This window comes from Nipponia nippon, unplaced genomic scaffold (assembly GCF_047370975.1).
Source record: "Nipponia nippon isolate SJK-2023a ecotype South Korea unplaced genomic scaffold, ASM4737097v1 scaffold_5, whole genome shotgun sequence".
NCBI classification, from domain to species: Eukaryota; Metazoa; Chordata; class Aves; order Pelecaniformes; family Threskiornithidae; genus Nipponia; species Nipponia nippon.
In genome coordinates this window covers 59,202,183-59,227,594 of record NW_028262369.1, presented here as the reverse complement: position 1 = coordinate 59,227,594, position 25,412 = coordinate 59,202,183, and the positions used below count along the sequence as shown (strand labels likewise).

The window sequence follows — 25,412 nt, the reverse complement described above, 5'->3', positions numbered from 1 at the left end:
CTCCAATTAACACGTCACCTTCACCACTTGTAAAAGTATTTCCTCATGGGCTGAGAACCACCCAGTACTCATGCCTCTGCTGATGCACAGAAATATTAATCAGCCTTTAAAAGGTGGTGTTCCACCATGTTATGCAAATTATTGCCAACTCATGGAGAAAGGGAGACCACAGTTAACATTAGCGATTTGACAAGATATATCTGGGTATATAACAGAATATCCACTATAAAAGAAAATCAGAATGAACAGTTCTAAGAGCTCGTACTTATTTATGTTAAAACACAGTTCTTCCAGTTAGCAAAATACGCAGTAAAAATGGCAAAAGAATATGTTTTTCAGATAATCCATACTGTCCACCTCATTTTCATCTTATTCAGACAGTAAGATGAGTATCTCATGACAATTTGCTCACCTTATCTGCCTCAGTGCCAGCCTCCAATGCAAGCGCGTAATATTTACATATCGTTTGGGACTGGCCAGTTCACTGAGGCTGCAGGTTATCAGGAAACCTAATGGAATAAGAATATCAAATCATGCTGCCCTTTCCTCCGGTAGCAGCTGTGGAATCTATATAAGGCTAAGAAAAAGGTGAAAAGGCACATAGAGATTTTATGCAGGATCGTCTTGCTAGGCTACATTACAAAATTAAACACTGAACACAAGTCTACTGTTTTTATAAAAGAACCGGACAGCAGACATTTACAAACGTGAAACACTGCCTTCCACTCGGGTCAAATTGCCCTCCTCCCTCAAGCCCCCACATCACTGCTGCCTCAGAGACAGCTGCAGCAGATGCCTCCAGGCCCCATAAATGCTGCCTCCATGCTGGCTAGATGCTTCTCATAAGATAATTTTAATTAAACCTGCTCATCATTACAGCTCACATACATGGTCAGCATGCCCTGTTCTATCCTATACACTATGTATACGTATCAGTAATTGTTTGTATCCCAGTTCCTACATAGGTAAGCAGGGTGTGTATGTACAATCAGATGTGTCTGTCATCTATAACGTTCTAAAGTGATTATCATCATGGGAAATTATGCCAAGGCTACACTGGAGGGGTGGGGGGGAATCACTTGTAAACCATGTTACCTATTAAATGGCTTTGGGCGTCATAATACACAACAAGAACAAACAAAATTATCTAGCATAGAGTTAGATTAACAATGGACAGCCAGCCTTGCAGTAGAAATCAGCATCATGTGAAAAAACACACACCACACAGGCTGCCTTTCACACGACAGTTTTTGTGGAAAGCTCATGCACTGCGTGCGGAAACTGAAACAGCAAACTCAATCCTGTCCAACTGACAAATAGGTGGACGGTCTTGGGAGGATGTCTTACAACATGATTTTATAATCATCCCAACATACAAATATTCATGCCAATCCATAGCACCTGTGACTACTGAATTGATTCACTCAATCCACTTTGAAATAATTCAAATAGTTACAACATTTTCCCCATTAAAAAACCAGCAGGCAGTCACAGAGGGCTCTCAAAGAATTACTGAATGAAGAAGCCTCTGTCCAGACAAGTCTCTATGAAGGAACAGTCTGAGATAAACGCAATGAACAAGAAACCCACTATGGATTTTAGGCCAAAAATTGTGCCTCTGAAGTAAATATCTACTCAAGATCACCTCTAACACCTCGAGAACTGAAAACCTCTGATCACTCTATAAGTACGGTACCATTGCACCTTAAAGTATCTACTACTTGCCTGTTCACAACTTTTTGATCTACTATTCAAGTCATCCCAAGCTTTACCACCTATGTAGATACCCTGTTTCACAAAGCCTGTCTCTCCAGCCTTCCCAAGTATTCATCATCTGCTGTGTTAATTCACACCAGCAATAAAGCTTACTTTCTTGCAACAATTACTTACTAGAAGACTTATCTGAGCATGCTAATAGCCAAGAACTTCAATTACAAAATTGCTCTACTTTCTTATTCTCTTTCAGACTTCATTACCACCTGCTGCCCATTAGCCCAAAACTTGCTTCACTGAGGAAGGGGAGCTGAAGTTCTAATTCTTTTTATTATTTAAAAAAGACACACACACACACACCTCCCACGCACCAGCTTGCATTTAATCTAAAGGCTGTCGCAAAAGGGAGAAGCAAAAGTACCACCACTCTAGCGCACTTGTCACACCAAACAGATGCCACCTTCAAAATTCATTTACCTGTCTCCTCAAAGTATAAAACATGTAGAAGTCTCACTACTCGTGAAGCTAAGAGAAATACGAGTGGAAGTTATCACAAAGTAAAATGGGGGACAACAACAACAAAACAATGTAAAAAGACCAGTTCTGCTGCTTGTCCAACCAAACAGCTATCTTCCCATGCATCCCAAAGGATGCTACAAGAAAAATTTACCTCCAGAATGACTGGGGAGCTGGACAGCTGCAGCCCAAGACCAGTAAATACAACTAGAGGGCATTTTCATCCAGAGAAAAAGCAACCGTATGAAAGTTGAAAAGCAAACTGACAGAGATAGATAAACAGTCCATATGCAGTCATGCACCTTATCTGTCATACTAAACAGAAAAGTTACTGTAACACTTATTGACCATTTTTACAAAAAAAAAAAAAAAAAATTATGCTCACCAATTTCACAAGGAACTGTTGAGAATCACAGTTTAAAAAACGGAAAGCTGACATCACCCAATTCAAATTGGGGAAAAAAAAATTCAAAGGATAGTCGAATTAGGAATTACAAGATTGTCCGCAGAAGCAAAAGAATAAAACAATATAAATTTCCAATATGTTGACGTGGACACTGTATTTGAAAGTTGGCATCTTAGCCTGTTAACACAGTACAGACCTACAGTAAGCATTACTTTAAGTATTGAAGTTAACATGAAAACATTTGCCAACTCTATCCACAGAAAGACAGTCATCTATTCCAGAATATGAACAAGACATCAACCACCATTACAGATGAACACACACATTAAACATGCCATAACACTGCAGTAAAAAACTCTGAATACCCATGCCAAAAATCATCGGGAGATTGAGCCCCTCAAGCTATGTTAAAGGAGACTCGCTATCAAAAGAGCAATACCTAAACCTGAGCCCAACTACTCCAAACCACAAAAATCCCCCACCTCCCCCTGAACATAAAATCAACTATAAAGGAGAAATATGATGCCATTCTTTCAAGGCTCCTTCAGCACAGGATGTTTTCTCCTTGCAGCAATTTGAAGGCTCTTGAAGTTCTTTTCAGTAATTTCCAAATTATTTCCAGAAGTGATTTATAACATGCCCAGGGACAAAAGCTACAAACAGCACAAGAGTCTACTGAAGACTTGAACTTTGTGTTTCATTTTTCACGTATGCTGTCCTAATAGCAGGAGTAGAACACGCTGAACACATCTGTACAACTCCAGTCAGATGCCCGAGATGTCCATGAGAATACCCCAACTGGGCTGCCAGCCTCCTGTAGGCTCAGAAATCACAGCTCAGCAGAATTACAATGCAAACACTGCAATTCTCAAAGAATACCCTATTCTTAAATAATCTCTCACTTTATACAAAGTTAAACAGCCTTTGTTTCTAGCTCAAAAATCTGCTATAGAAATTAAATGACACACTCATTCCCAAAGATTCAGGTGACCAGAAACTCAAAGACTTCAAAGGGTATGCTGTAATTCAAACTGCGTTTACATGAATTGTCTCCACTTCATGTACTAGTTACAGTGTCCCAGAGACACTCCTCAACGGTGTTCCCAACATCTCTGACAGAAGCGCTAAAAAAACCAACCAACCAACCAACCAACCAAAAAAAACCAGCAAAACAAACAAAAAACCCTCACAACCACCTTGAGGCTCAAAGTTTTAAGCTCAAGTCATCTGCTGGAACAAACAAGACCTCAAAATGAAAAAAAAATGAGCACGCTGAATAGCTGCTTATTTCAACACCCGTGAATCTTCAGCTGATTTTATTGGTTCTGCAATCATATTTTCCTAGGTTTGGCCTATTCTACTAAGCAAACATGAAGAAACAAAGGTGGTAAAATTGACTCAAGTGATTTCATGATCTGGAGTTTAAACACAAGTGCTTTTGTAACTCAAAACTTCCCTGCTTCCCAAGGCCAGAAAGAGAAAGCACAGGAATGGAAAGAAACAGAGTGCACCGACTCCAAAACCATATCACAGAACTCACTAACCTAGACACAACCATAAGATTATTAAATATGCACAGGAATATGCCTGAAATAAAGACACTGCAACCAGACTTGTATTTTTTTTTAATATATGTATTAATATATTATAGAAAAATTAGCATATAAAATATAATATATGTAAATAAGTTATCCATAACATCCCAAAAAACTGCTAATGCATGAAAAAAGGGGATTTGAAGGGGAAAAAAAGAAAAACACCAACAAAACCCAACCAAACAAAAAAACAACCACCAACCTCCTCTGGGATTGGCAGAAAAGGGTACAAGAGCTGACACATAAGCTAAATTCTAGCAGCCTGAGCACAAGCATAGCCTTGTTATACCAGGGAAGCCCTTTGTGGAAGTTACATGAAGCTCCTTGAGCTCTCATCCACCACTCATGCCTTGTCAGTCAAGTATTTATTAGAGGTAGTCCTGTGAACGACTGAAAGAATATAAAGAATCCCATTTTTACTAACCTTAACAGGAAAAAAAAATATATATACTATGGTTTTGCTGTGATTTCTGTTCAGTTTTTACTGCATAGCTCTGCAAGAAACACTTCCAGCATCCTCCCCCAAGGACTGATGGTTTTGCCAGAGCAGTTTGTCACGCTGGTACGACTGTGGAGGACAAGGGACAGCACACGTAAACAGAAAAGGCCAGCAGTGTTTGTGATGACTGCAGTGACACATTCCTAGGATTATTCTGCAAGAAAGGAACTCAGATCGGGTCCAAAAAGAAATGAACTTTTTACTTTGAGTTTGAACTATGTAATCCTGCTGTAATTGAGTATGTGCACTACACAACAGTAGTAGCACTGGGAATTTTATGTACTGAATGATTTTGCAAAACTCGCTCAAGTTTCGCTGGGTAACACAACGCTCTCTTGCAGGCTGCATGAAGGAGCAGTTAAATTCCTCTTTTCTCCCCAAGTGCATCAGTGGCAGCTGTGTGAGTGGGCAAAGGAGACGGTATGCAGACATGAGAGCAGACAGGGCTGGAAAAGCCAATACGGGGTAAGTGACAGTCCTACATATACACACACTTCAGAAACCACCAGTAACACACTTGCAGCACAACCACATAAGTAGATGTGTACTTTGGGACAAGATACCGGCTTTGAAGAAAACTAGAACCAAAGGAAGACTTTTAAAGTCTTGTGGAAACAGGATTACACACATTTTTGTAAGTCAGTAGTACATAGTAACCAGCTCCATCACCCACTACTAAACGCTGTCAAGCCCCCAACTTCAAACTGTTTTATTCAGCAGTACTTTCACACAAAATAGGTATTGTGTCTCCTTCATACTTTAGCCACACTATACATGGGCAACACTACATTGACTACAGTTGATGTCTCAACCTGAGGGCCCTAAAAATACAAACTAGCATGCATGCTCGGATCACACTTGATTTCTTCTTTATTTGGGGATGGAAAGGGATTTGTTATCAGTCAATTCCTTACATACTTTGCGAGAGTAGAGGTTAAGGCAAGCTGCGACAGGAACGTACTCCGTAAGTATAAAGAGGAGCCTCGTCCCAACACCTCTTCTTACAGCAAAGAAGGGATGGGGGTTACTGCAGAAAACCTTGATGCACATTGCCTATGCTTCTGCCAAAGTAACTTCCAGGAGTGACTAAGAACAATTTCTTTCAGTGTGCTTATTTCTTTTCTAAGTCACCTGAATAAAAGGATTCCTAGGTGAAAGCCCACAATGTGCCCACACACACATTAAGGGCCTACAGGGATTTCATAATTAAGTTTGAAAGATATAGTGTGCTTACATTAAATACTAACACATGACTGGCAGCACATAATCCACAAGCACAACTGAACCCTCGTTTTGATGGGAAAAGGCATATAATCATAGGAGGGAGTTAACACAGTATCACTTAACAGTCACCTAGAGCAAAACAGTAATTAACACAGCAACTAAATCCCACTTCATCCCAGAGTCGCTTATTCTAAATGCAGGTTTCTGTTTCCCCTACCAAACTACTTCCATAGAAGTCCTACTTCCCAAATGCTCCCGTGTACCCCCTGAAGCCCTCAGGACAGTGAGTAACAATCACCATCGTTCTGCAGATGTTCCAGCGGTTGGGTGAAGCAGAGACGGATGCTGGAAGACAGACAGCTGCACCACCTGGCTCACCAGCAGTATCACCTTCTTCCTGCCACTGACAGGGATGAACAGCCAAGTTAAGGAATTGGGCTGGGAATGAATTTCTGTAGCAAGGGAGCAGAAGAAAAGGGCTAATGAAAAGAACTAATAGGCTTTCCAGTCTCCAGGTAAAAATCATCACCAGTTCCTCATTCCTTGCAGACCTTCAGACTTGATTCAGAACTTAAAAAGGGACAAAAAGGTCCCTCCAAATCAAGCATTGGTATTTCGCTGCACCCAAATCGGGAACAGCTTCAAATGCATCAGACGAAAACTGCCCATAGACAGCACTGGTAAAATCCATCCAACAGAAAGTTTCTCTTCCTTAAACAAAGCATCTTGTGCAGATAATAAAAATACTGGTGCTACTCTGGCTGAGACTTATGTGGAAGATTCTGGAAAAAAAATCATGAGTGGTACTGGCATCCTGCTCATCTACCCAGGAGGACCTGGATCAGGAATGCTTCAAGTGCAAGAAGCACCTATTGAAGCATCTATGAACATCAAAAAGCATCTATTTGAAAGATGACCGCTTCTGAAAGACACACCTACAGCTGAATGACAAAACCAGACCTGTACTTTAATCCTCACTGTGCTTAAAGGTAAGATGACTTGTTTCTCCTGGTAAGCTGCAAGAACGAGTAGGTATTTTGGGTTACAAACTGTTCTTACACAGACTGAGAGAACTAATAAAAAGATCTCTCTATTTTCATTTAGGCTCGGTTATATTCCTGGCTCCTCAAAGTCCTTTACAGAAGCTGCTTTAGCTAGAAAGCCACAGCAGGGCTGCGGCTCTCCTCTGCCACCCAGCCCCACCACTCCTGACCTTGGAGCGCAGGGCTGGCGTTGGGAGCGGGAATTCCAGGCGCGTTCCCGGCAGAGCCAGCCTGCAGCACCTGTAACATGGGGTGCCAGCCGCCCGCCACGCCTGCCCGGCTTCCGTAGCGGTTCCTTCACTTTGTATTTGCAGACGATTTAAGAGGGAGACAAAATTCAGCGCCAAAGCTTAACCACTAAAGTGTAACTTAGCAATCGTGGCAGAAATACACAGAACTGAGGACAAGGCACCACAGCACAACCACCTTCCGACACAAAACAGCACGTCTGTCCAGGACCTCTGATATCTAAACCAGTTAAACTGAACGACACTGCTTGTCAAACTAGAAACTCTACAGCCTTGCAGCATCGTTATACAACAGCAGCCAATCTACTTTTATCTTACAGGCACTACTGAACTGAAAAACATTTGGATTCCACAACAGTGCATTTTTTTATTTTTATTTTTTGAGGTTTTGAATCTGAGATTCTCTCAAAATGCTTATCAGAAAAAGCTCTTCCATTATACGAGTTCTGTTCACTGGAGAAAGATGGCAGTTAGCATAAAAACAAGCCTTAAAATGACTGCAATGCCCTGTGATCAGCCTCTACTTATCATTAAGTCTCCTCCCTGCTTCAGGTTAAAAATAGAGTCAGTTCAAAGGGCTGGAGGTCAACTGCGTTAGCAGGTAATTCACTCGCACACAGAAATCAGAAGGCACACCTAAGTCTCTGCTGCTACAGAGCTTCCACAAACCCAAGGTGCTTGACTGGAGAAGTAAAGCAGCTGGTAACATTACAAGGTGGTAATAACCTCAGGAACACTTAAGTCTGAACATAAAGCAAACCAACTACATAATTTTGCTTTTGCACTCCCCACCCATTATGTTCACAAGACCACAAGATAACAAGGGGCAACCCAGTTTTCAATGCAGCTAAACATACTCATGGTACTTCCATGCCTAGGGTACACACATACATAGTCGAGGCGCCAAACATAGATCTCGCTTATCTGATCTCAACCTACTCTTTTCATAGTCTATTCAAACGAACTTCATAACAACTTTACCTTGAGTCACCCAGGAAGCTTTGCAGATATCTAAACTGAAAATCAAGAATTTCTTCAGAGAACTTCACGTCCCCTCCCAGAGGGCCCCATCCCCACCTAACCCTGAACCTGAAGTTCGTATCTTCATTCACAGCAACGTCATAACCTCAAATACCATCATCTGCACTAAGCACTGACTCTTCAGCTAACTTAAAAATATCTAAGAATTTCTTAGACGTAAGACATGCTCAGATATTTTTGAGAGATTAAAACTGAACACAAGAATAAATGTTATTTTACCCATAATTGCTCGTAGTCAATGGCATTTAGCTAACACCCACGTTACCCCATGCCTTGAGAACTACAGGCCATGCCTGCCATCAGTAAGAAAGCCCCAAGGGTCAAGCACTGAGAAGAGCCAGCATCATCCAAGTTGAAAGACAGTTTCCGCATCGCACGGTTTTCTTGCACTAATACAGACCACATGAACAGCACTGAAAACTAACCACGTCTCACATTTCCAAGCTTCTGCTTTCTCACCAGTATCCAAAGCGTGAGGTATGTTATTGATTTGGTTTCTGGAAGGTGGGTGTGAATAGCCGAGGCCACCTTTGAGAGCTGTCTGGCACAGTTACACCTAGAACAGAGACAGCACTCTCTGCAAGGCCGTTCACTCCCGTGGACTTTTAACCACTGCTTTCAAAACGTCTTTTTCAGAAAAAGTCCTTCAATGTTGTCTCCTTCCTTTGACACTTGGGAAACAATCCTGCAATGCACAACTCTGCATGGAAATGAAAACTTCTCTAGTGCGGTGCCACTCGTGTTAACTCTTGAATATCACAAGCCTGCCAAATACAATGCTGTAAATCTGAGGAACTTCATTGCCAATAGGACAAAATAAAAAAAAATAATACTTTCTCCTGAGGACAGAAATCAGCCTTTTCTTATTAAAACAGATTTTTCATTGTTAAATTTAACAAGCAAGGACATCTTTTGTACTAGGAGACTGGCAGTCAACATGCAAGGCATACTGAGGACATTGAACCAAGCATCCTTTATAATAATTAAAAAAAAATAAAAAAAATCTATGGCTGTCACTTCTGTGAAGTAACCACATGAAGTAATAGTTTGAAAAACATTTCACTTGAAAACACACTTCACTGAGTTACCTCAGCAGAAAAACAGGACTATTGGGTGTCAAACTCTGGATCAAATTCATAGTTTCTCAAAGCACTGGTGTGAGTACATAACACCATAGCACCAGACTCATTTCTCACTTGAAGAAATTACAAGAAACCATCAGCACTTTGCCTGTAGCACAAAGCTACCATCAGAAGGTGGAGAGGCATGGCTAGCTATCATATGGGGGGAAGAAAAAAACCACCACAGCAGCAGAACAGTTGCATTCCTCCAAGCAACTGCAGTGGAGCTGGGCAACCTGAACACATTTCTAGCTACACTGTAACTTGGAGATCAAAAGTAGGCAGACAGAAGCTTTCAAGTGCTTTTGACCCAGTATTTTAAATACCTCCCGCACTCCTCCTAAATAAAATAAGGCCTGCGTTTGTCTTCAGCAAAAGCTTTCCCGTTTACAAAGCAGCAGCAGCAGACATTCAGCAGCTGAGGTTCAGTTTTAAGAACATGCACTAGTCACTGACAGCCCATCTGTATGACTTTTTAAAGATGGGAAACACAAAGACGAGGGACTAGCAAAGCCAGATGAATAGTTCAAGGAACGTTCACCTCTGGAAGAAGGCATGCTCATACTTGTACTCGCTCTACATGGCACCACCGACACCTGCCTACCCACATGTGTTATGAAGCATACTACACACACCTAGAGGGTTCCCTGACAATACACAGAATCATACCTGTTTGAAAATAAATGTAGTTGCTTAGTTTAGCTTCAGATTGACTCTAATCAAAAGGTTAAAGCAGAGTAACTTTTTCAACAGGGAAAGCATTCATACTGAGATTTTCCCTGTCCAGCATCTGTAGTCACCGAAGTCTGAAGCCAACTCCAGAAACAGGCAGAATAACCTGCCGTCCCTTCACAGGAAAATTAAAGACAGACACAGATGGATTTGTCTCCCACCTGAGCACTATCACTAGATAACAAGACTTTTAGCTATTTAGTGAAAAACACCACCTTCATCTTCAAGGAATGAAGATTGGAGTCAGTGCGTAAAACCATGGATTGGTTGGAAAAAGTTACTTGTATGTATGTATTTTCTACCATGACAATACTTGGGGCAACAAGGTTTTCTATAAAGGACTAGAAAGGAAATTAGAAGTAAACTAAAATAAACTTTAAGACAGGAATTATAGCAGAGTACTTTAATGGAGACAGAGGACAGCTGAAGAGGAGGGGACAAGAGGACATACCCAGTGAAAGCGACATCAGTGACAGCCAGTAACCATCTGCCATACTAGACTGTGAGGAAGAGCAGCCTGAGCACGGAAACCAACAATCTGTGGCTGACGATGTGGCAAAATGGGTGATTTTCTACTCAAGTCAGGTTAGGAAAAAAGAAAAATCTAATTTCTCTCCCAGTCCTGAGCACAATCCCCTGAAAGTTGTAAAGAGCAATGCACATTCAATTTTAACAGCTTCAATAATTAAAACTACAGAAAAGTTAAACCTTGTATCCTCCATGAGCACAAAATGATTTTTTTCCCTGCAGGATGCAGAGACTGAGACAGAAAAGCTGTTGCCTTGCCAACATAAATATTTCTGTATTGCTGAACAGAAGAGCTTCTGAATTAGGATGTTGCATAAGGAACAGTCAGGTCAACATCCCAGTTTCCCAGGCAGTCTACCCCCAATACAAATGCAGTAACAGCCCTGGAAGAGCAGGAGATGTTTCAGGCGGTATGTCATTCTGACACTCATCCCAAAGAAGGCTCTGGGTTTCGGGAGCTACGGGGAGACCATCATCTCTGCAAGAACGCTCCATAATAGCAACACTAGCAGTGCTAAGGGCCACCAATTTTTCAGGGTTCAATCTAAAAAAATGAAGTACCACTTAATAGTGAGAGTAAGCAGTAACTCATTAATTTCACATCAAGACAGATGAAACGTCATGCTCTTAAGACCCAAATAACATACGCACCCACAGAAAGCAGCGGAGACACTAAGGAGTGAGTGCATCTTCATAGATGCGTTACATATCCTTACAAACACAATCACAAATACAACCGCACTAAGTGGTTTAGCGCCCACTTTTTAAAATAGTTTTCCCTTACGTTTAATACATAAGCACTGCCATTAAGCAACTGTTTGCATGGGAATAAGATGAACAAAATTGCACCAGTGTTACAGAATCCTCTTCTCAAAAACCACACATGTGTATGTATATACACACAAAGTCCAACACAAGTAAAACAGTATTTTTAGGAATCCAGATTCTCTATGAAACCAGCCAGACAAGCCGACTGACAAATACATGCAAACAAGTAAAGAGGTATTATAAATAACTTGGAAGTGCCAGGAGCTGGCAGCAGCCAGCAGAGTATTTGAGCTCCCCTTCATATCTAAGTTGCAAAACAACAGCATCTAACACTTCCAAGAAGGAAAGGTCTGCTATGGGACTTCGTTCACAAAATGGAAGTGTAGCTCACAGGCATTCAAACCACACTGCATTTTGGGCGCTGTGAAGAACAAGAACCCTTTGCTAAGACTAGGATCTTTCCAAGAAACTTCCACATTATTTCTTAATAAGTACGTCCAAGGCTGAAATTAACTTCACCAAGCTCAGGAGTTGAGACACATCATCAATTCATCTAAAAATAAAAGTTGTTTGATGTAACTAGAACCGACACTGCTGAATTTTTATATTTAATTTAATAGTTCTATCTATAAGCTAGTGAAAATAAAGTTACAAATAATGGGTCTCGGGTAATTTACAAGTAACATTTCCCATATCAATTAGATATAACTTTGTATACCACCCAAGTGGAATATTTACAACCAGGAAATACAGATGTGCCTACCTCATAAATCACCATTACTGTGTCTGACATTATGGCCAGATCCTAGGGACGTTCCTCATAAAGACCGTTCTGTAATGTCTCAATACACTTAGAGATTTACTCTGTGTTATAACTTCAGACAAGTGACCTTTACATCTTCGTCTGTGCAACCTCAAAGTAAGGAAGCCGAAACATACGAAAACAAGCGCTATCCATGAAGTTAAATGTCAGCTTAAGTGAACCCACGCCACAAATATTCCTTCAAATTAGACTGATTAAGATTTTCAAGACTACTAACCAACGCAGAAACTAACCCTCATGACGAATGTGTTGCCCTGAGTCCCTGCGCGTTCCAAACCGATTACAGCTGTTACTGAAGATCAACAGCTGCAGCATGGAAAGCCAGGTCTCTCCGCCTTGCTTGCCTTCTTATCCCCAAAGAAAACCTCAATAAATAACAAGACCCAGCACTTAAGTTTTATTAATGTCTTCTGTGATTAGTAAAAAAAAAAAAAAAAAAAAAATCATCCTAGGAAGCTACACTGCACTGTATGCTTATTATCTTGATGGTATTTGTCGCCTGTCTTGTTGTAAGAAAACATTTGGTACTATTTTGTCAATAAAGCACAAGTATTTGTCAAACACTGTCATTATATACCAGTCTGAAACATCAAAATCATCAAACGCCCTATTTTAAACTTCCATCAAGATAATAGCTTTATGTTGGATGCTTTTCATGAACAGAATAGACGATAGTTTCTCAAGTTCAATATACTGACATTTCTTTTTCCTCACACATAAAAAAGCCCATTCTGTATTTTTTGGCAGAAACTGCCTTTCACTGTGTGTTTACTGCAGTTGCCTAGGGGAAATCCTAACACCAATTATCAAAAGCAACACTATTACATTAATAGTCTGCATTAATGACTTTTTTTAACCCTATGCAGCTCAAAGCAAAAATGAATATGCAGTCATTTGAAAGAGATTTGCACTCACTCTCTGCTTTCCAAATTTCTATTTCTAAGGCTATAACCATGCCAAAGAAAACAACAGTTATATGCTATTTCAGCTATCATCTTACACAAGTCATTTGGTAACTGGATAGTGGTACTTCAGCGATCGGCATTAAACCAGAAGTGGTCATCATCAGCACAGTAGCATCAAACGGCTCACTCAAAATACACCCAAGTGATTCTTCAGTGGTGATCTAGGAAACTTAAGATCTGAATGCAACTCTAGTAATGAGCTGACATTGTGTCACGTGTGACATACTGCTTTGAAACTTGGAAGTTCTGGCTGCGTAACTCCTGAAGAGAAAAAGGGTTCAGCATCTGATACAAGTGATTCCATTTTCTAGGGCAAAATGACCGTTACATCCAGTAAAGAATTATTAATGGCTGTACCAACAAAGTTTGAAATTTTCCTCTATTTGGAGCAACTATGAGCAACTTAAACCCTTCCTTCGGTCTCAGAAAAGAGCTCACACATTACCCCACATACAGACTCCACTTGTGAAAAAACAAATGCTCAGTCATTAACTCTAGACTCACTAGGATTAGGAAACAGTTCCAGAGTAACCTTATCCTTCTTGCCACACTATTCACCCTCAAATTCAGGGCAAATAATTAGGAGGAAAGGAACAAGAATATCATGTTTTAAATGCTTATTTTCCTTGTACAAATTGTGTTTTGGTCATCTACATGAGCTTCATTAGATCAACACAACATTGTTACCTACAGTGGTAAACAGGCAGATCTCTGGCAAAACAAGAAGTATGCTAGTTTAATTGAGAGCTTGGTTTGTGAGAGAATGGAGATGAATGCCTGCACAACGCTTTTACAGAAGTACTTGGTGATCTGTCCCGAGAAACTTACCCATTACCGCCATTAGGCATTTAGCTGTCAAGTTAATATAGAGCAACATTAAAATTCTACATTTCTTTTCAATTTTAACAGAAAAACAAAGACCATGACTGCCAGCATCTGGCATACACTTCAATATTGTGCAAACATTAACCCATCTCATTCTCTAATTCAGCCAGTGACCTTAATACCAGTTCAGTTCTTAATCATCTGGCTGATCTGGCTGTATCGTGCAGCTGGCATTCATTTTGCTTGACACAAGTCCTACCCAATAAATAATAATAAAAAACCCGCTTAGATAACGCTTAACCCCAATTGCAATATATTTATCTGCTAGATTTTATTTTCATAACAATGTCTAGATAACGCTCACTTACAATAACTGAAACAGCTAGGAGAGTCCTAGAAGACTTTTAGTCCATTAAAGAAAGGGACTCTCCAGTGCTGAAAAAGAATATGCTTATACCAGCACATCACCAAAAACTTTCAGCTACAAGATGGGGAACGACGCGGGACCAGTTTCAATATGGGACATTTGCATCATATTGCCCAAATTTCATGTGCATCAAAGCTTTGCCTGCTCACCCGTATGAGTGCACAGAAAGTTTACTGGGCTGGTGCTGGAAATGCCAGCAGCATAAAAGAGTGGCGACCGTACCAGGGTAACAAGCAAGAGATGACACAGAACTAACGAGAATTATCTCAAGCGAAGCTTTGCAAGAAAAGACTGGAGGCCTCCAACAGAGATCACTTGTCAGCTTCCCTTTACTTCCCATGGCTATAAACTGCAGAGAATTTGAGATAAGAGCTTAAAACTAACTCCTCTCAAACCTCAGGGGGAAAAAACTCAAAAGAGCAGTTTATCATATTAGAATGATACTCCTTTTGATAGTCTACAATTTTTATTCACAAATCTGCTTAATATATCCTAAAGAGGGGTTATTCAAACAAATTTATCTCAAAACAAAAGCATCAAGTGAGAACCACTGAAAAAGAAATTGCTATTTTAAAACCTCACTGCCCCAGAGCCATCCTCCTCCTCCAGAGCAGCAACAGTTCCTCTCATTATGAAAGAATCGTGAAGACTTCAAGGGGAAAAAAGTTTACGTGAGAAACAACATTTCCCTTGACAAGTTCTCCTAAATAATTTTAAGGCAAAAATAGCTTCTCTTGCTTCCCTGACTTGAAATTTATGGAAGTTTCTCTTTTTTTTCGGGGGTGGTGATGGTGAATACCTAAGAACTTTTCTTGTTTCAAATAAATGAATTAACAGGTTGAGTACCAAGACGTGACTACTACAATCCGAGACAAATGAACTTCAAACCTCATTGTTTGATATTTAGATGGAAAAACACTCTGACATTAGAATAGCAGCATTGGTACAGAATCAGTCCACTTTATAACGATTATTTCAAAATGGACAAAAACACTTACATTTTTTTAACACAAAGCTAGCCATGAAGAAAAAAAGCTTATAACATCACCTCCATAGTCTAGAAGACATTACATTAGTATGTTGTGGTCCTTGCAAAAGTGGAGACCATGAACAATAGGCAAAAGATAGGCACCAGCCCAGCTGGCAGATAGGCCGCTTTGTCTTCCCCACCCACACCTTCAGCTTTTCTTCTTTTAAAAGTTAAAAGAAATTTGATCAACACCTGGAACTGTATAGTTCACCTTAGCTGGGAAGTAGGTGTTTGAAGCCCCTACCCCCCCCCACTGCTAACAAGAGCCTTGGGAATTGCTGCTTACCTGGGACTTGAGGCCAACAATGCCAGGGCAAATGGGGTTTGCAAGTAAAAAAGGAAAATGCTTGATGTCAAAAGACAGTTTACTGACACTATGAAGAATAACTCCCCCCTCCCCACCCCAAAATCAACCTTTACCCTCTTCACAGCATAAGTAAAACTCAGTAACATCAAAAACATGTAAATATTCTTTACTCTTTTGCTTTAAAAATTCTGTAACTTCAGCTTGTTCAAAAGTATATTACCTGACTAAGGTAGTTAGGAACAGATTTTCAAGAAATATCATTACCCAGATGTTGATTATTTCAAGTTGAAAATGCCAACAAGTACACAGTTTAAAACTTCTACTTTCTCTACAGTCCTTAGGCAGGACTTGTACACAAAGTACAAAAGTCAAGTAACTTGCACACAGCACCAAACATGCAGAATACCAATGGCACAAGGGAAGCAAGTTCCAAGTAATAAAACTTATTTTTGGGGGACCAACACATTAAAATCAAGATTCGACCTGTGTCTCCATGATTACTCCAAAATCTAGGCACAGGACTATCAAGACCATACCAATTTCACATCAACTAAAGAAGCACAATACACAGTCTTGGCTGAATAGCAGCTCATTACAATCTTAAAATATTAAAATGTATTTGGCACACTAATCCTAAGATCTCATGAAGCTTTTCTTCTTAAGAAATAGTAGAGGAAATTAAAGACAAAATAGTTTAAAACTTACACTTTCTGGAGGACACCAATAAGCAACAGCTGAAACTGCGCACAGGCTTTTTCTGATAGTAAAAGCCTAAACTGCACTTCTCTGGAAAAAGGGAGAAAGTGGCAGAGCATAACCCATAACGCAAGCCTGCAACACCGCTACCAACCTGTAACCACACTGCTGGTCCCAGGACGCATTTTCTGGAAAACAAGCCTCAAACCTTATTTTCACCACATAAATTTGATACTAGAACATACAAGAAAAAAACTCCCTGGAACTTCTTAATGCTGCGTATCATTGGTTAGTGATTAACTGAAATCTTCAACTTATCCCGGGCTGAAAGGACTGTGCTCCAAGTATATGACTGTACACTGTTAAAATAGAGAGTAACAGTTTAAGCATATTGGCACGGGACAGGCATAAATAGTTGTATGAGGTAACTCTCTGTTGTGGTTACCTCAAACTTTAACCAAGGTCAGACCACAATTTCCGGCAAGATTATTGTAAGCCCACATGAATGCCGCTACATCAATAAAATATTACAATCCTCAGTTACTAGGTCTAAATATTTGGCTTTGCTCCTCGTGCCTCAAACTCCGGGCATACTCCACTCGCAGCAGGGCTTCTGGATCTGTTAGGGGCTGGTACCATCGCGAAGCATCTCCTGCTATTGCTTCCCCACAATAAACCACCCTGGCCCAATTCTACAACATCCTCTGCTGTACCTGGGCCTTACAGAAAGCTTAACCCTTCTAAATGAGAATTGTATTTTTAGAAAAGCAGCAACTTACAGATCATTTACCACTTTGATAAGCACTTAGTGCTCAAAGGCTACTGTAATTACTAGTTAAATGTTTCATCACAGATACCTATTAAAGATTTGAAAAGCACAGCTAGGAAGAAAGCATGCCATCTTACAAGGAAGCTCCACAACCAGCATTTCTGGTTTAACGCGTCCCAGTCAAAGATACCGTGATCCTTTCAGATCCTCACAGAAAGCAGCTTGTCAGCTCTTGACGTCCACCCCACAGTAAGGATAATTTTCAAGTGTTTCTTGCATCCTAGGGATTCACGAACCCCAAAATTCCCAATCTGATTTCCATCCAGCGTCAGCAACACTTCGGCTAGTTAAAGATTTGTACGCAGCTATATAAAATAATTCAAAGAGCACAGCTTCTGAATTTGTGCTGTGTTTTTAAAAAATATCACGCTCCGTTTTAGTTCTTTTGAGACAGAAAAGATTTAGGGTTTACGATACATATACACCAGTATTCACCTACTCCTCCAAAGCAAGCAGGCATATTTCTGCCCACCATAACCCATCTTTAGGATTACAAAAGTCTTTCCAAAATGGGAAAGTCCCAGTGTTGCGCGGCACTGGGCCACCCAGTGACCTACATACAGCAGCACTGGAGTTCAGCTTCCACTCCATAATTAAACGAGCTACACTTGCCTCGCTCAGCTGTCCTAGAATGCACAAACGACCCAGAGACCGCTTTTTGGTCCAGGAGGCACACAGCCTAACCTGCCCCCATCAGAGCTGCTGGGCAATGCAGCTGAGAAGAAAGCACTAGCACACATTTAAAAACACGCCATATCTGCTACTGCATACAACCGCCACGTATCCCAGCACAGCATCTCCCTCTCCTCACCCATAAAGGCCATTTTACCCCACCACCCTTTACCACCGAGGCAGAGCTTTGGAGCAAATACCCCCCCGGATGAGAGAAGGAAGGGCACCTTTGTAGGGGGACCCGTTGATGCTCTCGGAGCTAGACTGCATATCCACGGTGGCTCTCCTGAGGCTGCTAAAATAAGCCCTGGACCTGGAGAAGCTGCTGCGGGGGGACCGCCCGTGGGGGCTGCCGAAGAGGGCGGAGGTGCCGTCCCTGCGGGCGAAGATGCCGCTGAAGAAGCGCAGCAGCCGGTGCTCCTGGGCGGCGGCGGGGCCCTCCCGCCCCAGCCGCTCCGAGAGCCGCTGCAGGTCGCTGTTATCCAGAGTCCGGTTCTTGCTCTTGCTGCGCTCCCAGCGCTCCAGCTGGGAGAGCGGGTCCGCCTGGCTCAGCACCTCGCCGACGTCCAGCGTGTTGCGCTTCTCGGGGGGGACGGGGGGAGCGACGGGGACGACGGCGGCGGCGACGGCGGGCGGCGAGCCCCGCGGCCCGTCCCCCTGGCTCGGCGGCGGCCCGGGGAGGCAGCCGGAGCTGCTGTGCCGCCGCACCCGGCCCAGCGCCCGCACCCGCGGCAGCTCCCCCCCGCCGCTCCAGTGCCTGAAGCTGAAGCTCCGCCGCAGCAGGCCCGGCTGCCGCCAGGGGCTCTGCCCCCGCTCCCCCGCCTGCGGGGCCTCGCCCGAGGGGCCTGAGGGCGGGCCGCGGGCCCCCGGCCCCCCGTCCTCCTCCCCGGGGGAGGCTGCGGCTCCAGCCCCGCCACAGGTGGCCGCCGGCTCCCGGCCGCTGCCCTCCGGGGAAGGGCTGCCCCGCGGCCCGCCGAGGGCGAGCTCGGCGGGGAAGGGCTGCCCCGCTCTCCGCGGCACCTTGAGGCGGCCCAGCTCCAGCTGCCCGGTGCTGAGGGTCCTGAAGTTGCGGAAGCCGCAGGGGCTGGGGACCCGGTCCCGCTCCTCGCCCTCCTCCTCGCCCTCCTCCTCCTCCACCAGCAGCAGCCCGGCCCTGGTGAGGCTGGAGGAGCCCGGCGCCCGGCTCCCCCCGCGCCGCCCGCGGCGGGGCAGCTCTGGGCTGGGGTGGCCGCTCTCCGGCCCCAGCAGCTCCTTCTTCACCATGGTCACGGAGATGCGGTAGACGGTTTTCCTCGGGGGGGTCCCCCGCTGCATCCTCTCCGGAGAGGCGGCGGCGGCCGGCGGCTCGCTGCTGTCCAGAAGATACATGTCTGCCCCCGCTGCTCTCCCCCGCTCAGGCAGCAGCGCCCGGCCCGGGCATCGCAGCGTGCCCGCCGCCGCAGATAGAGGTGCGGGAGAGACGGGGGTTTCTGGAAGCGCGAACCGAAATGCAGAACCGCAAACCACTGCAACCCGATAAAAAAAAAAATAAAATAAATTAAAAAATGCTCCGGTGTCACACCCCGCTCGGGGAGTCACCCCGCTGCACGCCGCGGCTGCGGCGGGGTCAGGCGGCCCCGCTTCAGCGGCGGCAGCTCCGCTCCGGCACCGCTCCCCGCCGGCGGACGGCGTCCATGTAAGCGCCAGGCAGCGCGCCCGGCCCCTTCCGAGGAGGCATCGAGGGACGAGTTAAATCCATGCAGCAGCCGCACGCATCCTCCTGCGGATCCCAAAATGCATTGCTGGGGAGAAGCGCGGTCCGGTATTCAGGGGATTAGAGCAGCAGCAGCCTTCAATTTCATTGTTTACAGCAAGGCTGCACGTTTGCGGATCTGGCGTCCTTTTTTTCCCCTCCGCCGGGTAAATCCGATTAATCTCCGTCCTCAGGACGGAGGCGAGGCGGGCAGCGTCAGCCCGGCAGCCTGCTGCCCCGGCCGGGCTGGAAGGGGGCCCGTTTGGAAACGAAAACGCCGCCGTTCCCACCCGCAGCGGGTGCAGAGGCGCCCGGCCCCGAGGCGCACGCCCCTGGGCGGGCAGCGCGGCGCAGCGGCGGGGCGGGGGGGGGGGGGCGGGGGCGGGCCGCGCTCGGCCGCGGCAGCCGGGGCTCGCCCAAGCGCCGGACTGGAGTCCCGCCCGCCCAGGAGCGGGAGGAGAGCGGCGAGGCACGACGCGCCGGCGGCGGGAGGCGCTGGAGGAAGAGGTGTCTCTCACGCACCGCTTGTTTTTCCTCTTCCGCATCTACCCTCCGAAGGGGAGCGGTGTAGCTACACCCGACGCTTCCCAGCCAACCGGCCGAGGGTTTATCCGGGCCCACGCAAGGGCAAGGCAAACATTGCCCACGAACGGCACCAAGACTTGGACCCCACCTGAGCTCCGTCTGCTGTGCATCCCACCCGGGATCTCGATGTAGGGTGAATAGAGGGCGGCACCGCCTCCTTGACAACAGAGAGTCAAAATTAACCAGAATTGATTTATTTTTTCATCTGTGACAACTGTGATTATCCTTAATAAATGTTTGTTAACCATAACACTTTGCACAACTAAAAAGCCATATTACTGTGTGGTTGGTCATGAAAAAACCTCTGACCTACCATATCCTTCACAACCACTCGTTTCAACAGACGCTGGGTTTTCTTACAGAGCTGGAAGACAGTGTGATATGCACTCCTTTCACAGCCTGCTTGCCAGTTCTCAAGCAGTCCAGATCAGGGATGCTGAAGTCATTCACAACCAATAGAGGCCCACATTAAAAAAAGTCACTCGTTAGCCACGATGGCAGACACCAGAAGTTAAACAATATCAGGAATAAGGTTTCTAGGTCCCATGCATAATATGCTTTAAAAGTCAATCTTCAAAAACTACCTTCAACTGCTTTGTACATCCCTTCCAAGTCTACAATCAAACATCTTTTACCACTGCTGCTAAGGTTCAAAAGCAGTAAACATGTAAAAAAAGAAGGAAAGCGAAAACGTAACCGAAACAGAAGAGAACCCCAAAGCTGTCATGGCAATTCACTCCCAAGATGGCTTCAAAAACCAGCCAGAAGAGACGAGAGAAGAGGCAGAGCTTCTACGTGGGTGCACCCCAGAGGAGTACCACGGTTCCAGACCACGAGACACGCGTGGCATAAGCTGGGCAGGACGTGCCCTCAGGACCATTTCCAGGTGGGGAGCTGTATTTGCACACCAGATGCGCCCAAGAATAAGGGATGCTCTGGGTTACAGCTATTATACACATTAGCTTATTGATGACACTGGGATCCTGCAACACATGCTGCGGATCGATTACCAGTTGGAACACAGCGAACTGCTGATTTAAATCACTTCTCCAGATATGACAGATGCTGTTGTCTTTAACACTGAGTAATTAACATTTATTATTCATCTGTGCTCTATTCAGTGATGAATAGATTTGTACACATACCTGCAGCAGATACCTGACCAAGACCAGCTGCAAATGCAGCCCTAGAGAAAAAGTCTTAAGACCAACCCAACAGGAGCTCACACTTGACCAGCCTGAAAAGAGTTTCCAGTTCCTTCTAAATGCTTGTTCACTACCATAGAATGATGGTAGATTTTTCCTTTTCTCTGACATCCAAAAGGCCATTTCCAACATGTATTTAAAAAAGGGGGGGTCGGGGGGGAGCAGAACCTTTTATGAAAAACAGGTCTAACAGAAATACAGGAATAATAATTAAAAAAAAAAAAAAAGAGATACACACTTACACACTTTACTAAGTGCCAAATACGTAAACCCACCAGATTTCAGCCACCGTAACGCAGTGTAGTGCACTGACATTTACGACTTGCCGATCGCATCCTCCAGCGGAATCCGGGCCGCACTTTGCAGCGCGCCGCTCCAGGAAAGCAGGCTTCTTACCCGGGGCGGAATCCACCATTTTTCATCCTGCCGGGATGACAGACCCCTTCGGAGCAACCACTTTTAAGCGCAGACGAATAGCCGGCACATTCCTTCAGCCTCTCCGGAGCATCCCCCGCGCCCCGGCGGCGGGGCGCACCCCACCGCGCCTCTCCCCCGGCGCTCGCCCGGGTTCGGGGCGGCCCTGGGCGGCTGCGCTCCGGTCCCTGGGCTGCAGCCGCACCGGCGGTGGAAAACACTTACATCCATCATCGGTTCGCGATGCTGCAACAGCTCTTCCGCAGGTAGTAAGTCATACTCGGAGGTTGCCCTGCTGCTCGAGCTGACCACTCATCACAACTTACCACCCTGCAACTGCTTGCAAGACTTCTTGCAATTACACCGACTTTGCTGGCAGTCCAAAGTCCACCACCTGTCATCTCTCTGCCACCAGACCAAGAAACTACTCCAGCTTTAAGAAAATCTGTCATTAGTTGGCCATGCAATATCAGGTATCTCAGAGCAGGGGCATAATTCACAGAATAAGGGATTTCACGTTTAATATTCTGTAAGAGCACCAAAGTTACCATGGAGGCCTATGCAATACCTTAACTCAAGGGATTCTGCTCCCAGCCCACGCGCAGCATGGCTTCGCTGCGCCCACCCCAGTCGGGCCAAGATCCAGCGGCTTTAGCAGCAAGAGCGCATTCCCTCCTGCCCTCCTACTCCTCCGGTCACGCAATTAGCACAGATCCAGTCCCAGAACAGGAGAAGTCCCTCGGGCCCTGGGACAAGAGCAGCCAGAAGTCACAGCAGCCAATCCAAACAACTCATTTGGCTTAAAGCCTACGCCGTGTGTCCTGAAGGGCCCTCGGCAGCAGCTCCCAGTTACCTTTTATTCTGCAGGCAGCTGAAGGCAGAGAGCACAACACACATCCACGATAAACATGGGGCTTCACCGACAGATCCTGATGACACAGGAGTATATATCCCTCACTTATCCCACCTAACTAAAAAATTGCAAATGACTATACCACCTTCTGCCAAGTACATGAAATAGCTCCAAAATATTTTGCTTGACAAAACTGTCCTTCCAAGATACTCACACTGAAAAGCAGTACCATGTAAATCCCTCATTCAACATAGCCATTAAAGGGTGTTATTTGCCACTTTTCATTCTACTGCTGAGGTCAAGCCTATCTACACTACTTTGAAGACCTTTATCAGCAACAAAACCAAACCCCAGTGCATCTCTAGAGGCAACGTAAAGCCTTTTGAATATGTGGAATATAATGTTTTGATTTTTCACACAGGAAGTTGGCTCATCTCACAACATTGCCAGCAAACTAGCAAAACCCAGCCTGATGACTTAAAATGCATAGACATGTTCCACACGACAGAAGCCTCCACTGTAACTTAGTCTCACAATTTCCAGCAACAAAGCCCATTCCTTTATTTTAATCCACACAGTGAAACACAAGTAACACAGGTGTCTCAAATACATCTTTAAAATGCTTCAAGCAATCTTCACATGAACTTCTGCCTTGCACAGCCTGCTTTACTTTAAAACCGCAGTTCTGCAGCAGCAGCTGCATCTGTAGTGAAACACTGTGCACCGCTAAAAGGAAGCCACAAATAAAATGCTCCAGATTAAAAAATAAAAGGACAAAACCAAAGATGATCAGAAAAAGCGCAGAGGGAGCCCCGTGAATACAGCATTCATTGCTTCCCATTCTGAATGATACTCTTGAGCTGAGTTTCACATCATTGCTGACTGGGTCACCAGCACACAAGCACTGACTGCTGGACATGAACCACCCCAGAGACGACCATGCTGGGAGGAGAAGCATTATTACTCTCCAACAACTGTAAAGTGGGTTCACTGTAAGCAACTAATATTACTGGTACTGACTTTATAAAGCAAAGAATTCTGAAATCATTAAAAGTGATTTAAAATAGGCTTTGCATTTTCTCTTTCCCCAAGAACCCTTTGCAAAAAGACTCTTGAATAATTCTTTAATTCCTTATTCTTAATTCCTTACAAGAATTTCACAGCCCACCAGCAGATTCAACACAACCACTATTCAAATGTAAAAGCCCAGACAAGGAGAAACACATGCCTCATATACATCGGTAGCATCTGAGCATTAAAATTTCAATCCCAAGAGAGCTTTGACAGGTTAGCCTGTTTGCTGAAAGCTGTAGGGGTGCACAACCCTTGTGATGCTGTTTGTTTATACACTTATGTTTTGCTTTTTGTCGGACAACTTCCAGTCATTCAAATCTTCACTGCTCTTGCCATCCCTTGCTAAGAAAGAGAGACCTAAATTTAATGGTTTTGCACACTGCAGGTTAAACTCTAGACACACAGTATCATTCCAAGTAGTTGTTCCTTTCACAAATTGATTGTGCAAGACAAAATTAGGTCACCTGAACAATTTTTGCAATAATTCAGACACAATTTCACTTTTCTCTTCTAGTGATACTGTGCTCCATCCGCTGTTTGTCATTACAGATCAGTGTTCAACGAGGAAACAAGAGAAGGCATCTGGACGAGAACAGCATTGTGCTGGAGGGTACCAGCAATACAGAGACCAAACTCAAGGTCTCTCTCAAGCCACAGGGTTTGCATTAAGCCACTGATCTGTGTTATTCTGTCACTATGCACTTGTCCATTAAAATAGGCCTGAACACACTGTAGGCAATTCTTTACTAAGATGAAGAACAGAGACATCTCACAACAATACAGAGAATAGCAGCCATCAGCAAGAAGTCAGCATTTGCTATCAATAATGATCTTACTGTCAATGAAATCAAATTCCTGTCCTAAAAACCCTGGATGCTAAGGAGGAAAGGGAATAAGGGTGACGGGATGTGCAGTAAAAATGCAACTCAATCATTTTTCTTTCTCTCACCAGGAGAGAAATAAAATGTTTTCATGTCTGTATTTAAGGGAAAAGAGGTTGCAGCAAGTCCATTCAAAGCCCATAAGCCTTAAATATGCCTCCCATCCATTGCAGAGATGTCTGAGAAGGGTCACAGGGTACCAGGCATCACCTTCACCTGGTTAAGTGCTTCAAGAACAGCCAGTACCAAATGAATACATAGTGTTATAGAAGCTCTTATATACACATAAGAAGCACTCGTCCTGGAAAGCTACAGCTGTTCTTAGGCAAAGGTCTCAGCATCTAAACAGAAACCCTACCAACTGCAACAGTGGTTCCTCAGGAAAACTCAGGGTACTTTCGAAGTTCAAAAGGTTGTCATCGGTACTGCAGGAAGGTGATGTGTCTTATTGCCAGGGCTATTATGCCATATGGGATCATACAGTCTACAATACTTTTCCTTTTAATTTCTAAGTGCGGATTTTAGTACTTCCTTTCACATAAATTATACTTTGTTTAGGCACTTGATAGCCTAAAAGTCTCATACTTCATGAGACTAGATTATAATATAAATACAATGAATGAAATATCTTTGATTCATACCCACTTATTTAAGGTGAGT

The 25,412-nt window shown here is 44.1% G+C and overlaps 1 protein-coding gene across 4 annotated transcripts in view; it reads right to left on the bottom strand.

Moving 5' to 3' along the window:
• The window catches only part of AGAP1 (ArfGAP with GTPase domain, ankyrin repeat and PH domain 1), a 395,766-nt gene that overhangs the window by 286,281 nt on the left and 84,073 nt on the right, over positions 1 to 25,412 (bottom strand). The window contains exon 1 of one of the 4 annotated variants that reach the window (XM_087731867.1): positions 18,236 to 19,715. The exons of 2 other annotated variants lie outside the window; for them this stretch is intronic. In XM_087731867.1, coding sequence (XP_087587993.1) covers positions 18,236 to 19,376 — 1,141 coding nt within the window. In that variant the 5' untranslated portion in view covers positions 19,377 to 19,715. Of the gene's footprint in view, positions 1 to 18,235; positions 19,716 to 25,412 lie in introns of those variants that run through there. One more of the 4 variants, XM_087731866.1, reaches the window with a different exon arrangement.